We start from the raw sequence: 15444 nt of genomic DNA, 5'->3' as shown, positions 1-15444 counted from the left end.
CCAGGTGGCAGCTCCCCATCCACAGCAACCTCGGCTTTACTGCTCTTCCCAGTGCTTTGCCCTAAAAGCTCTTTAAAAAAAGAGCAATGATTCCAGTTTCTAGAACGGGCAATACTTCCTTCACTGAAGAATGAGGCTTGGAGACTGGCTCCAATATTCCATCTCTAGCACTATCTGTGTAAGTAGCACTTCTGTGCATGAACAGAAGGGAATATCCCAAACTGGAATATTTGTAAAGGGCAGGCCTCCTCCCTGTTGCAGCCATACTGAGCCCTCCAAATAAGTTCACTAAAATCCCTTTCTCCAGCTCCACCTACTTTCTAGGTCACTGATGAGCTGGTTATTGTGGAGTTTTATAGCACGATGTTGTTCCACCTGGTCTTCCAACTCGAAAATGGTCTCTTTCAGGTTTTTGATATCTGCTTCATTCTCTGATGTTTTCTCCTGCAGCTTCTGGCTGGTTCTGCTCAGTTGCTCGGCCTGTCGGTCACACACCTCCTTCAGCTGACCATACTCGTTCTCAGCCTGGGAGGGAGGAAAGAAAGCTGCAAGTTTGTCCTTATTTCTTAGGAGATCTCACTCATTAGAGGTTTCACTGGGCACCTCATGGATTTAAGAGCTGAACCTGTGTTCTAAGCATTGTGTACACCCAGTTTCAATGCCAATGAGAGTCTCAGGAAGCAGAGATGAGCTATGAATGTCAGTTTTCTTTCCTGGCAATAAAGATAATACATGATGCTGCAAAGGAAATGAAATTTTCTATATGATGACCACAATTCCAAACCAATCTCTGCAGTTAATGAAGGGAGAAGAATTATATACCCAGAAAGCTCCATATCTATTTCTGATTCACATTATGAAAGTGATATCACTGCCTTAGGGCCAGGATGATGATCAGCTTATCCACATTAACATTTTGCTGCTTTTACCATGTGCATTTTCAATGGACTGTGAAAACACACACAACAGAGCCAGCTACTGCAGATAAGTGTATTTCTGGATATGGGACATCTGGAATTACTGAAGGGTGAATCTGCTGCACTTCAGTTTGTTGGCTCAGCCCACTGATCAATGCTTCCAGGTTTGGGGGGAGCTCTCTGAGTATGAACAAGTTATGGAAAAGGTGCAGGCTGCCAGCTCAGTGAGCAGCACTGGCACAGCCTCACCAAAGGGCAGCCTTACAGAAGCCTGTGGTCTTGTTTGGGTGTCACAAATAGCCAGTGATTCAAAACAGCTTAATTCAAGGGAAGGGAAGAGTAAAAAGACGGAAATCTGTGGTTTCCAAACCAAGCAATAAAAAGTTTGGTTCAGAGTCAGCAGTTTTTCATTTATTCTTCATGAACTGCAGCTCCAGAAAGCACTTGGGAGCTTCCCCTACTAACTCCATTTGCTGTGGTCACCTATTTTAGCTGAAAGGACATCTGGATTTTCTAAATCACTCAAACCATGGAGGTGCTTTTTGGCAATGCTCTCTTCCTCTGCAGCCAATTTTATCATTCTTCTCATGCTCCCTTCCCCATACAGGAAAGGCTGCACACTCTCACTCCTTCTGCAGCCCTGGGACATTATCACTGCTTGTGCTTTATTAACACTTGTTGCATGATGCCTCACACTGCAGTTCCTCTGAATATCCAGGATCACACAGAAAATAGGGACAGTAACTTGCTTAAGCTTGTTGGGAGCAAAGCTATGAACTCACAAATGAGGTAAATTGTTCTAAAACATTTTTTTTCCCATTACTTTACCTATCCCAAAACAGAGTATTTCTCTTTTTTGTAAAAGTATTTGTTTTATGAGAATTATCTCATCTGAAGCTTGACTGTTCATCATTAGCCATGTTGCTGGCAACTATCAGCTTCTCTGAGCATTAACTCATGTCCTTGTGGTCTCAGGACCAATGACACCTATAATTCACTGCTAATTGATTCTGATTAATTATTCAGAATTTAATATTCACAGCTAACTATTCATGCCCTTCTCTCCATCTGATTAGCAAGTGATTTACTCTATTTGTTCACGTAATATCAAAGTAATTTTTTATTGATCTGCTCTTTGCTCCAATTGATAGACACAACTCTATTGATTAAAAGAGTAATTTTCTACAGAAGGTATTGGGACAAAATAGTTATGAATTTATAAACACAGCTATACTAATAGTTATTTCTGAGAAAATACGGATATAGCAGCAGAAACTGAGACAATATAACCATATAACCCCAGCTTCTATTCAAACCTAATCATACAACTTAAATCCTGAAACTTATAATCAATGGCTCAACAACAATGTAAAGACCAACCTATTTATGGAAGGACAGAAACAACCACTTTATTTTAGAGCTGTTACTGCTTTACCTTAGAGAGCAGCCCCTGAATGTGCTTCAGTTCACTGTTTGCCTTCAGCAGCTCTTGTTTCAGCTCAGTGCAAGAGGCTTCTAACTGCGCCTTTTCTGCATGGGCTACTTTGAGCATCTCCTGCACCTCAGAGTTGTCAGAGGTGCAGCCCATCACGTTGATTTCTGCAGCCTTTTGTTTCTCATTCTCCAGCTGAGTTTTGAGAGAGCCATTCTCGATTTTCAGACCTTCCAAGGCAATTTTACAGTCCTCCAGACTTTTTGTCACTGTGCTGTTGCTCTGCTGTTCCACTTCTAGAAGTTTAAGCAGCTTCTCATTTTCTTCTCTCAGGCTTTTAATCACCTGCTGGGCATCCTGATGCTCCCTTTCTAAGCTTCGCAGGCTGCTGGTTAACTGTTGCTGAATGTTGAGCAGTTTCTCTCTTTCAAATTGTGCTTTTTCAAGAACTTCTGCACATTTCTGCTCCAGCTCGAGGACCTTCCCCTCTTGAGCTTCATTCTTGGATCTCTCTTGGAGGAGAGTCATGAGCTTCTCATTTTCCTGGCTCAGATGCTCAGCTCTATCTCTGTGCTGACGGAAGGAAGTCTCCAGGAGAGCTTTCTCTTCCACCAGCTTCTCATTTTCTGTTGTCAGCTCCTGCACCATTTGCTGCTGATCCGACAGCTCCTGCAAAGTGGCCTGCAGTTCTTCTGCCGTGCTGTGGTGATTCTCCTCCATCTTTTGTATTCTTTCTGTAAGAGATGCAACAGAGAGGTCGCTGATGTTGTTTGGAGAGCTTCCTGCAGTGGAACACTTGGAGCCTTTGAAGTGGTTGCTGCTGGCAGATGTTGGCCTGGAAGGTACATCTGCTATGTGTTCAAAGTCGGATGCATCGGGGGACAGGGAGGCTTTGGTGACATCGCTGCTGGAAGAACCGGAATTGCGCAGGGCACCCCCGTTCACGTGCTGCCTGTGCTCCTCCACTTCACCCCTCGACACATTCTTGGATGGGCTTCCAAAACTGGACTCTTGGGTAGTTGGGGTTGGGAGGCTGCTGTCGCCCCCGCTGCTTGTGGTTGTGTCTGAGAGAGGAGAGTTCTCCAGATAAAGCAATTTCTCTTTCAAAGCACGGTTTTCTTCTCCCAGGCTAGCAAGCTCTTTTTGGAAAGTCCTGTTTTTTTCCTGAAGGGTCCTTATTAACGGATCTATGTCAGCAGGTGATACTGATTCTAAATTTTGGTTGGAAGCACCCATTCCTTCAGCATTCAGTGACCCTTTCTCTTTGCATTTCTTCAACTCACAACGAAGTTTGGTAATTTCCGAATCTTTCGTCTTTGCTTCTGCCAGGAGTTCTTTAACCTGAGATTCCAGAACAGCCTTGTCACCAGTTTCATTCTCTTGCTTGGACTTGCTGGTGGGGCGCACGTGTTTGGTAGGAGTTGGTGCACCAGAAGAGGTGGGGCTGGGCTGTGTTTTCCTGGTGTTGGCTTGACCACGCAGCACAGCTCTCTCCCTGGACACGGAGGAAGACAATTCCCGGGGTGCTGGGATCCCTGTGCGCTTCGCAGCCGAAACTGTTCCTTCAAAAACGAGGGATGAAGTGAATTTGAGTTAGTGCATGAAGAAAACTAGTCTCACAACAACAATGCTGGAGCCTAGAGCAGTCCTGGAAAAAAACACCTGAGTGTTTGAATAGGTTTAGTCATGACTGAGTGTGTGGATTCATGTTTCAAAGGCTTGAATTATTCTGCATTTCTTCCTTTCCCACCCCCTGCAAAGGAACACAGCCTGGTGAACTTTTTCCCAGTGTAATAATGTAATACGTAAATGCTGCAATACATGAACTGCAACCCCCTATTAATTAAATTGATGTAAAGATATAAGGTTATTAATTATTTGAAAGTAAAAGTTCCTCACACTACTTTGTGAAATACTGGATCTAATTCTAATCATTTCTGGGGAAAAGTTCAGTAACTTAAGAAAAGACACTGTCTTTGAAAAAAATGTATTTTTATCACACACAAAACTATTTGCATTATTCTCTATTTAGGCAGACCATCACAAAAGGAGAACTGAAACATTTATGCTGAGCACAGATTCAGTGAAATATAAAACTCTTCTGGCACTTCCAACACTAAGACAATTGTGTTGCTGCAGCTTCTTGCAGAGATGGATGAGAGATTTCCCATGTTATAAATTCCCATCCTCTTATGGAAGGAGAGCAAAAGGAGCTTAGAGAGTTGATGCTGTTCTGTTTGGTCATTGGTTGGGTTTTTTCCCCACCAAACAATGCAAAGCATTATGTGATTACAAGGGAAATGAAGTTTATGAGTTGCTGATTTTCATCTTTCAAAGTTCTCTTGAAATACAGGACCCCAGGCACTGAAGAAACAATAAGAGACATCTGAACCATGGAAGCTGTAACAAACTGGTTAAAGAGAAGAAGCTGGTTCAAAAGGAAGGTATGACATGCCACTGCAAGTGACAACACTGTGAATTTAAGAAAATCCTGCTTTCAGGACCTTATTCAAAAGGAAAAGCCCTGAAGTACAGGAATAAAGTGTGGGGATATGGCACAATGAGGAGATGTTGTCCAATGTAGCCACATAAACAGGATGCAAGAGCGAGTTATGCAAACAGAAAGGGCTTGTGAGCCAGTGTTTGCAATAAAAACAAGTTCCAGAAGGACTCTGGGGGGAAATCCTAGAATGAATTCCATCTCCCCACATTCGGGAGGCTCTGCTGACACACATGTGCAGTGCTCACGGAAAATCAAAGGGCATTAAGAGCAAAGGGGGAGCAGACCCCCCACCTTACACAGCAACCTCATCACCCTCCCACAGCCTTCTCTGCGACGCAGGGCACGGAAGGGTTAACATTAACACCACCCCGTTTGCTCAGCATCTCTCTTGAAGAATGCACTGGGTTTATAAAGCCCACACAAACAGGAGCCCCTCCTCCTCCCCCCCAAACACACACTCTCTGCAGCAGCACAATAAACACCCCGAGACAAAGAGCAGCTGAAGAAAAGCCCCCTGAACCCAGAGCAGCGCTGGCAGGAGAGCACAGAGAGCCTCTGTCACGGCAGGGGCACGGTGAGGCCAGAGACAAAGGCTCCAGTGTTTTTGGGAAGAGCTACAGGGACAGCCAGGCCCACGCAGCTTCATTCAGTCACCTACAGCTGGAGGGGACAGCACAGCTCCGGGATCTCCGGTGGAAAGCACCACGCGAGCGGAGATGGGAATTCTCCCGCTTGTCAGAGCCGGAGGCCCCAGCTCATGGATCATCCCCTTCCCAAGCCAGGATCTGGCACTCGTAAAAGGCACTCAGAGTGAGCTCAGCACACAAGCAAAACTCCTGGTGCTCATGCAGCCAATGCTGTGAGATGAAGGACATGCAGAACACTGAAAGGACCACGATGTGATGTGACTTCCAGCAGAGAAATCCCAGCTCAGGCACAGGCAGGTGTCCAGGTGGGAGAGCACTTGAATGCATCTTGACCATGGAGTAGGATGAGTGTCCAGTGTACAGAAGCAGTTTTCACACAAGCTGTAACCCTACTACAGTTTTAAGATGTAAAATCCACATTACAAATGGTCAGAGATGCTCTTCAATGGAGTCTAAGGGGTGATTTAAAGCCTTCTCTATGTCCTGGGCTTTTATTTGATCTGAGAGGCTTTTCTACCCTTCACACAAAATTTTATGACAAACGAAGTGCTCTAAAAACTTTTTTAATGCCCAAGCCAGTTCAATAACATGACTGTGAACTGGTCAGTACATGACTATGCAGTATTCTATATACAGTGGGTGGTATTCTGTACATTACAAGAAACAGTGAGGCAATCACATATTAGTACAAATTGCTTGGCACTAAGGAAGCCACCTTTTCCTAGGAGATATGCAGCACTTGTAGAGATGCCAGCGTGTTTCTAATCATCACCAGATGACAACTGCAACATGATCCTGAGCAATGGAAGGCATATACATAAGGATAACAATTAATGATATTTAACTGGGATTATCTGTACTCCACCAGTTTGCCAACCACTGCAGGCTTTGAGCTTACTCAATGTGCCTCGTGTTTTGCAAGACTCCATGCTCTGCTGACTTGCTCTGTCATAAATCACAGAGCCTCTGCTATCCACCAATAACCATTAACCAACCTGGTTTTTTCATGATGTAGAAAGACTTACACATTTTCCTCACTCCACTCTCCACAAGCACCACACAGTACTAAAAAGCCACAAGGAGCCCAGAAAAAACCCCAGTTCTAAGTGCGTATGTTGATCACAAAACACCAAATCAAGCACAAACACTACTTTAAAGTCTATTTTATGGGCAACCCCCCCTCTGAATGACCGTGGAATTGAGCAGTGTAGCAGTTGCCAATGACTGCCAACCCCACAGCCCGAGGCTCCATAGGCACGAACTGCATTTAGGGTGGTGCAAGTCCCCCTGGTGACCTGATTAACTGGCCCCCAGTCTGGTGATGGGCTGTGGGAGACTCCAGACGGACTCGTGCCCCCCAGGCTGCTGAATCCAATACAGCCCTGATTTATGCTGCTGCTTTAGGTGGCTGGAATCATGCAGAACTTCACTGCTGCTTTTGAGCAGGGCAGAGAAAAACAACCAGCCCTGAATCTCAGTGGAGGTCACCTCATCACCATGTTCCTCACCTGGGTGCCCAGTAAGAGCTTCTCCATTTTCAGCTGTACTTTTCAGGTGTGAGGCATTAAACCATAACAATAGATAGAGCTTATAATTTTCCAAGTGCTTTAAAATTAACAGCTATTTAATTCAAATCCTCTGAAACACATAATTAAGTTTAGGTTGCGGGACAGGGAAGCAGAGAGAAATGAAACACCTCACCAAGGGCACACTAAATCAGGATTAGGACCAGGGCTCATGCCCTGCTGTGCAGCTTTCCATGCATCACTTGCTGCCAGGGAGCACTCCTGACTTCCCACTGGCATCAAAAGCCAAAGTATCACTTTAATGAGATAAAAGTTGACCCCTAGAGATGATCTTTCGACATTTTAATCCCATTTTCAACACAACTACGATGGTTCTCACAGAAGGATCAGGATTACTCTTCAGTTTTTACACATTATGATGTATTTTTGATCTGAGCTCTTAGCTGCTTCCATAGGGACATCCATAACCAGGAGAAGATGGACTGTGGAATAGAGGGAAACATTTCCCAATCCTCCAAGGTGAAACACACAGGATTCTTGACCAGAAGTAACATCCAGGCAGTAGAGCCAATGTACTTACAGTGATAGCAGGGTAAGGGGGAGTAGGAGGCAAACATTTTACCAGTCACAGGGGGACATGTGTGACACCTTGGAATGAAGATTCAATTAATTCGTCTGCCTTTACATTCCATGTGCTCTGAGATAGCACATATCACTGCAGTAAAGCACCAGCCTTGAATTTACATTTATTTTACTTGACCCTTAATTATACTAACAGCTCAAACACCTGCTTCCTCAGTCCCAGAGCAGAGGAAGAATCTCACTTGGGAAGTGACAACATTTGACTACATGAACATCTTTGAAAATGTTCTAATTTCTGCCTTGAATCTATTTTTTAGAACTGGAGTCAATACAAAATTATTTGCCTCTGGCCTTTGTCCCATTTGTATCCCACAACCTGCCCTTTTCTTAATCCTTCCCTCCATCAACATATTAATAACCCAAAGGTTAATGCCATGGTCTTCTGCTGTTCCACAGTGGAGTTAACAGGGAATGTTCCATTTAGTACCTTATTCCTCAATTTTAATCCTGTCATCTCTTAAGCAAACAACAATAAAAACACATTTTTTCCTTCAACATGATCAAAATTCCACGTCAGTAATTCATTGTTCCATAGTTTAAGCAGGTACTAAGCCTCCTGCATGCAGAGCCCATCTAGGTAATTTAAGCACTGATCACGGAGTCATCTCACAAAGCATTTCAGTCATGTAAGACTAAAGCATGGAGACAGATGCAGCCGTGGTGTGATGTTTTTAAACAATGGATACCTTATTTGAATTGCAAGGGCAGGACAACTAACAAGAAATAAAAGAAAGCTATTCATAGCACTCTGCAATGTTCATACATTTCAGAAAGGCAAACTGTTGCCTGCAGACAAGTTTGGCCTCTCATGAGGGATGTTACAGCTTTGTCATTCCAGCTCCTGCTCTTGTAACAGATCAGCAATTTCACTGTCCCGTGTCTGTCATCCCTAAAACCTCAGAAAAGACAGTGCAGCAAGAGATTGCAACAAGAAATTAAGGACTAACTCACAGCCTCCCTGGCAACAGAAGACTGGGGTGGCTCTGTCATTCTGGAATTCTCTTCTCACACGCCACGATGTTTTAATAAAATTTCCCATCTGAACAGAACTCCTGAGCCTCAGATAGAGAAGGGGTTCCTTGAGGAAAAGGTCAGTCTGAATCAAGTGGGCTGGAAGCACTTAGCACCATGGCTAAGTAAATGGAATATTAACAGCCCACGCTTGTACAGCAAATAAAAAGAATTATTTAACCACCCCACACACTTTTACTGTGCTCTAGCACTTGTGGTTTAGCTGAAATATGTCCTCCTTATCAATTCTGGTTTTCAGCTCATCCTCTGGCTGTGACTCCAGTAGATCCTGGACTCGGCATGAGAGCACTTCCTCAGGCTTTGCCAGGATGTGCTGAGAATCCAGAGCAGCACCAGGAACACACAGCGACAGCCCTGCAAGGCAGGCGGGTACTCTGCGCTCAGCTTTGCCTGGGAAAGGTCCTGTCACTGCTTTTAGTTTCTCAGTAAAACAAACCAGAGTCACAGGAGCATCTTAATTCCACCTGGTTTATGACATCTGGTCTAGGACACCAAAATACAGCTGTCTAGTGCCATTTCAGATGACCTTTAGGTATATTTAAAATACTTTCACTGCACTGAAAGATTTGACGGCACCTGAGGGAGATCTGTCCCCTGCTCCAGAGGCAGACAGAGCAACTGGGATGTCTGAAGATACCTTAGGTGCCACCAGACATCGAACTGAACACTCAGACTTTCACAACAGATTTACAAACTGGTGTTAGAAGGCAGACAACAGCAGCTTTTTTTGTGCCATATTCAGAATTCCTCCAGTACCCAAGTACCCTTTAGCTGATTTTCAGCCACACAAGGAACCATTTAACACAATGGATTAATATGGGATTCATGACATCATCGATCTGAATGGAGTCACAGCCAAGTCACAAAAGCTGGCATTAGTCTGGAGTCACCACACTCTCTGTTGACTGCCTATGATAAAGCAGCACATGTTACAGGGAGCCTGGACGTGTTTTCTGACTTCTTTTGTCAACTCAGAGTGAAGTTTTCAAGAACCTAATTAACTTGGTGTTTAAAATCCATTTTTCAAAAGCGGATAAGCCACTAAGACCTCGAAGCTTAACTGAAAGCCCAGGGGACTTGGCAGATCCCTTTCACTCTGTTCCAGCATTGATCCTGAGATTGATACTGAGACTGATTAAGAGTCAGCTAGGGATGTCCTTTGGGAAATGGTGACTGTAAAGCACAGAGGAAGGATTGTTGTACACTGGACTTCTTTAAAGTACTTTTTCATTAAAAGGTTTCAGCACACATCTCTTTTATTGCAACACCCTATTATCTACTGCCTTTTTTAAAACTTTGTTTAAAGCAAATGAAACAGTTAAAAAACAACTTCCCTGCTGACCAGAGATGACACATTTCACGGTGGCATGAGGAAAAGCAAACATTGAGAAGTAGGGCAGATATAACAGCAGCCCTTACCTGCAGTGCTGGGCTACTTCATAGCAAACCTACAGAGACAAAATCCCTGCACACATTCTGCCACCCTGCTTATTGCTCCTATCCTTAAACCTCTGGGAATGGTAAGACAGCTTGGTAACAAACACTTCAGGGATGCACACAACTAAACCAAGCCATGAGGAAGCTCTGAATCAGTCCTGAGAGCTTCCTGGGGGCTGAAATGTGAGTGGGACTGGATGCAAAAGGCTGGATTTGCAAAGAGACACCAACCAGCACCTACTAATATTTTCAAAACTGCTTAAGCTGTTTAGAACTTCATATTCGAGAGTGAAATGGCTGAAACTTCTGCTCCACCATCGGCTCAGGCAAAGGCAGGATAAAGAATGACACTATTGTACTGTGGCAAACTATCACGGCTTGATCTGCTTGAAACACAAAGGGAACGAGCTGAACGGGATCGATGTCAGCATTCTTCCACAACAACAGCACTGGATACTCCTTCAGATAAACCTCAAAAACTCAGAAGAGCACACCGTTTTCCATCTCTTTTAGGGCTGTCCTACAGAAAGACAGTGCTCTCTGCAGCAAACAAAGCAAACCAAGGCTTGGCCAGTCACGGTGGTTCCGAACTAATCAGTGTGTTTGCAGAGTGTTAGTCACAGAGGCAACACCTTCACAGGTCAGCAACTCCTTGGGAAGGTTCACTTGTACTCCACCTAGCTTTAAAAAAAGACAAGGAGATGGCTCCAGAACAACAAATGTGGTTTTGATAATCCAGCACTAATTATATATAGAAGCTTCTGCTCAAATAGGGCCTTTTACTCACTTAGCAACACAGACTAAGAGTAATTAAAACATTAACTTTTTTTCTGGATTATTTTAATGGCTTGTTGGACTGTCTGGCCTCCCTGATTGCACTGTCTGTGGAACAGGCACAATATGCAACAGGAGGAAAGAGCTAAAAGGCTTAATGCAAAGATTTTGATCTATGTAATCATTGTGGAGAGTGTAGGAAAGCAATTCAGGTACTGAGATTTGTGATGGAGGAAAAGAATAAGAGACTGAAAAGAAATAAAAATTATATTACAAAGTATTAGGGAACAACAGATGACTGTACTGAAAAAGCTACACTAGCAAAGAAAAAGAAAAAGCAGCAATGAGCATCTTGATTTGAGTAATTCCTAATTTAAGACTTACAGAGACCCCTGACATTTGAGCTGAACACTTGGTAAAGGTTGGATGATTTTTTTAGTTAGAAATATGAGTCTAGAAATCTGGAGTGCAAAAAACACACAAGAAAAGGCACTTTTGGTAACTTAAAGACTAAGTCATGATCAAACTACTTGTCAATGGTTTAAATCTGCAGATGAACTATTGGTAGGACATTCTTTTCAAGGGTGGCCACCACAAGAGACTCTCCCATGGCAGGAATGTAACCCAATAGTAGAGATGACCTTATAGTTGAAGCATCTTCATTTAGTTCAAATTTTAGCATCTAAACAAGTACTCAAGAATCCAGAAAAGCCCCCAGGAAGTTTCATATTGGTTTTAGAAGAGAAAAATGTCTGCTCACAATTAAGGAATGATCACACATGTTTTATTTTCAGCTTGTTGGATTCACCTGATCAATAACTCTGTCATCTTATCCTTGCACAGAAAGTCACATTTAACTCTTCCAGAAAAGTGTTAAAATGAAAATAGAAAGAGGTCAGCTCTACTCAGTATCTGGTAGTTCCAAGCTCAGCACAGCCACAACAACTGAATTTCAAGTTCACTTTGCCACAGCTCAATTCTGTTACAGTGGAAACAAGGTCGCATTCAGAAGGTAAATGAGACGAGATCTGATCAAAACCCTGTTCACAAAGTCTCATTGTGAATTTCAGCTGACTTTCTCTGCTCTTTATGGGCCTGTTCACATACAATTCCTCTCTGAATAACAACAGCACGAGTAGTTAAAATCTCTTTACCCTGAGAGACTTGCCAGTGTCCACACAAAAGAGTCCCTCTGACCATTTCTGATGCTATTTACTTGAGTTTCCTGCAAGTTTTTAAAGTCTCAAATGAAAACTCAAGCCTGGATATCTCTGCTTGGAATAAAACTTTAAACCCAGAAGTACAAAAGCAGTGCAGGCTCTACTGTAAAAGAGGGAACTTTAGCTCCCAAATCCAAAGATACATCTGGAAAGTGCATTGGCTGAGCTAAGAGACAAGAACTGCTCAGTGCATGCCCAACCTTTGCTCTCCCAAGTACAAACCTCCCTTTCCAATCTGCTCAAGAGTCAAGGAGCATCCAAGGGGCTCCAGGGCTCCACAAGGCTCTGGCACCAAGGGAATCATGAGGGTGCTGCTGTGTTCACCCCCAAAGTGAGGGATACAAACCCACATTGCCAACACGGGTGCAGGTCCCAAGTGGGATGGAATCTACCCCTGAGCTGCTTTGGATTTCTGGAGTACCCAGCAACCTGGCATAACAAACACTGAGCCACCCAAAGCAAATGTTCAGGGAAACTCTATATCCCACACTTGCTGGAATATCCCTATGGTAAACTCAACACTACTTTTTTTGGAACTGTTAATACCACTGGGCCTGCCAAAAACTTTAGTCATCTACAAGTTATACCCCTTGTCTACCCCCACAAAAGAATGACTGAAACTTTCAATATGTAGCATTATCTCCAAATTTATCTGGTGAAAGTTACAGAAAAAGAGAATTTTCCCTTTTTAAAATGAAGTACTCTTACTTGCTGGTTTTAATGCAAATTTGTAATTTCCACAACCATCATAGCTCATTATTTAAAAAATACATAATTTTTATATTCCTTAGGGGGGCCTTGACTCTATATACTTGTGACATTAGCACACCAAAATTATTGGGATTTCTGTGTACTATGACACTTCCTGATTTTGTTTGTTCTGGAACATTTCCTGCCTATGCACCTGTAAAAACAAGATAGAATCAGGTAGAATCATCTCATACCTACAGCAAAATCAATTTTAAGCCAGACTCTATTCTGGTGGTTTTTTAGACAACAATTGTTTAAAAATCTTGAGAAAAATATTGACAAATGTGAACTTTTCTGTGAAGAGGGACAAAATCACTGCTGTTTCACTGCAATGAGGGATTTTCTGTTTGATCTGGTTGGTTAGTTTGGCATTTCCTTTGTTTTCCTACCTGTTAGCTCTGAGGCTTCAGCTGTCCAGAAGGTGTTTAGCAACGACTGTGGGGAACATCCTTGGAGTTACTAACAGAACGTGCTGTTCAGAAAAAGCAGGGATTTCCTCCAAGATAAAGCAGAGAACTAATTTGTCAACTCCTATGGCTGTACTAGGAATATTCCTGAGATAAATGACCACTAGCTAGAGTAAGAATCCCAAGATTTTCCCTGATTCTAGCTTGCAGACAAGGAGCTAATTCTCCTCAGTGCACACAGCAGCTTCCCAGCTAATCTAGCCCAGAAGTTCTTCATTCAGCCATTGCTGGGTTAACAGTGGTGATAAAACATCTGCACTTCCATTTCTGGAAAATACAACTATAAGGGATAAAATACTAGTGTTGAGTATTTCGAGAAGTACAGGAAATTAAAAAGCAAACAAAACTAACCAGTCCTAAATCTAACCTTACCAACTCACTTGACAGTGGCCATCAGTAGATGTGTTTCTCCAGGTACAGTGGTTTTTACAGTGGTTCAAGTGGTTCAAGTTAATGAAGGAGTTGCCTAAAACCTCCCACTCCAAGAATCCAAATGGAAGGAACAATGAGAACCCTGCTCCTTCCAGACAAGCCAGGTGCTGTGGATCACTCCTCTAACCATCAAAATACACCTGACATCTCTCCACAAGCACAAAGGATAACCAAAAGTAGATTTTAAGAGGGGAAATGCTTAATACCAATATTTTCACAATTAGAAGGGTCATTTACTCAACCTTTAACTGTTCAGGAGCCCATGCTATGGACTGAATCACAGAACTGATAGAGATACCTGCATTGGGCTTTATCACCCTTTTGCTTACTTTGTTAAAGGTGGATCCTGCTCTAATTCATTGTCCTTCCCACTGAGGGAGCAGAGCCATCAGTGAGGAAAAGAAGCTGAAAATGCCTCTCCAAGCACTGCTGTGGAATGCTTTGTGTCAGGAATCCATGATCCCAACCTTCAGTTCGGGAACGCTGCCCCACACTCGGCCAAAAGGCCAGCGCTGACCGAGCCAAAATAACTTCTTTCCTCATGAATTCCCAAACCCTGCTAATCCAGAAAGACTGGAGGGGAAAGGGATCAAAAATGGAAACATGAAAAGAGGTTCCTCCTCCTTCCCTAAAAGGGCAGAACTTAAAAGCTACAAACTTTTTCTTTTTAAATTGTTTGCTTAATGCTTAATAACCAGTTTGCATTGCCTCAGTGTTACAACTGCCTTTTGTTTACTGAAATGTGATGACCACATCATAAACCCAGTTTTATTGTCACTTCCAGCCTGCTTCTGTGAGGGGGTGGGGAGAGGACTCTGATTTAGTCTCCACAGCTCATCCAGAGCTTCAGCTCAGCCCAGCACAGCGCTAAGGGAGCTGGAACAGCCAATACTGGGAACTGGGCTGAAATCATTAGAACTATCAACACAGGATGAGACACATCAGGAAAAGAAATGAGACAGAAGGGGAGAGGAGAAAGCTCATAACATAATGAGATGTTTATCTATAAAACATTGCCCACTTCAAAGCAGGAAGAGCTTCAACTCCTTGGTTAAAAAAAAAAGAGCTTTTAATTAAAAGATCAGTCAAAGATTTTCCACAGTCAAGCAGCCTCAAAGAAACTGTGTGGAGGAGGCTGAGAGTCATTTTTAACATGATTAGTCCATTCTTCAAACTCAACAAGGTTTTATAAAAGCATTTCTCAAGATCTAGAAGATAAGGATTGTGGAAATATCCCCAGCCCCTCAAAAAGGGGCTCTTCCCCTCTGACACCTCCCATCGTCATCAGCCTTCACACTGGAAAAGCCTGGAAATAAACTATGAGAGCTCTGTGCCTCCCACCTCGTGGCAAGATAGATTGTAATCCTAGGACCCATGGCTTTGGGTTAAGCAAAGTTATTGCCATGGACTTCAGCAGGCCTGGAAACTTGACTTGAAATATTTCTGAACAACGTAACTTGAAATATTTCCGTACACTGCTCTAGTCAGCTGAAAACAGGCTGTACTGAGCACACAGCCTTCCACTAGACAAAGGCTGAAAAGCCTTTGAAGGTTTAAATGAATTACACCACTTTTCTGGAACACTCTTTCCATTCAAGGAATGTTTCCAGACAGGGATGGACATGACACCACCACCTTATCCCCTCCCAGCATTACTGCTGACAC

At 43.2% G+C, this 15444-nt stretch overlaps 1 protein-coding gene across 6 annotated transcripts in view; it reads right to left on the bottom strand.

Annotated features, from left to right (window-relative positions):
* Positions 1–15444, bottom strand: part of SPECC1 (sperm antigen with calponin homology and coiled-coil domains 1) — an 87894-nt gene that overhangs the window by 32925 nt on the left and 39525 nt on the right. For all 6 annotated transcript variants that reach the window (XM_042026276.1, XM_042026278.1, XM_042026279.1 and 3 more), the window contains 2 exons: positions 2353–3911; positions 318–525 (listed from right to left, as the gene is read on the bottom strand). In XM_042026276.1, coding sequence (XP_041882210.1) covers positions 318–525; positions 2353–3911 — 1767 coding nt within the window. The remainder of the gene's footprint in view (positions 1–317; positions 526–2352; positions 3912–15444) is intronic.

This window comes from Corvus kubaryi, unplaced genomic scaffold, assembly GCF_017639235.1.
Source record: "Corvus kubaryi isolate FWS band 111438036 unplaced genomic scaffold, C.kubaryi_AGA036_p1.0 37284, whole genome shotgun sequence".
Lineage (NCBI taxonomy): Eukaryota > Metazoa > Chordata > Aves > Passeriformes > Corvidae > Corvus > Corvus kubaryi.
Note: the sequence above shows the minus strand (reverse complement) of the source record. Positions and strands in the feature narration are given on the sequence as shown.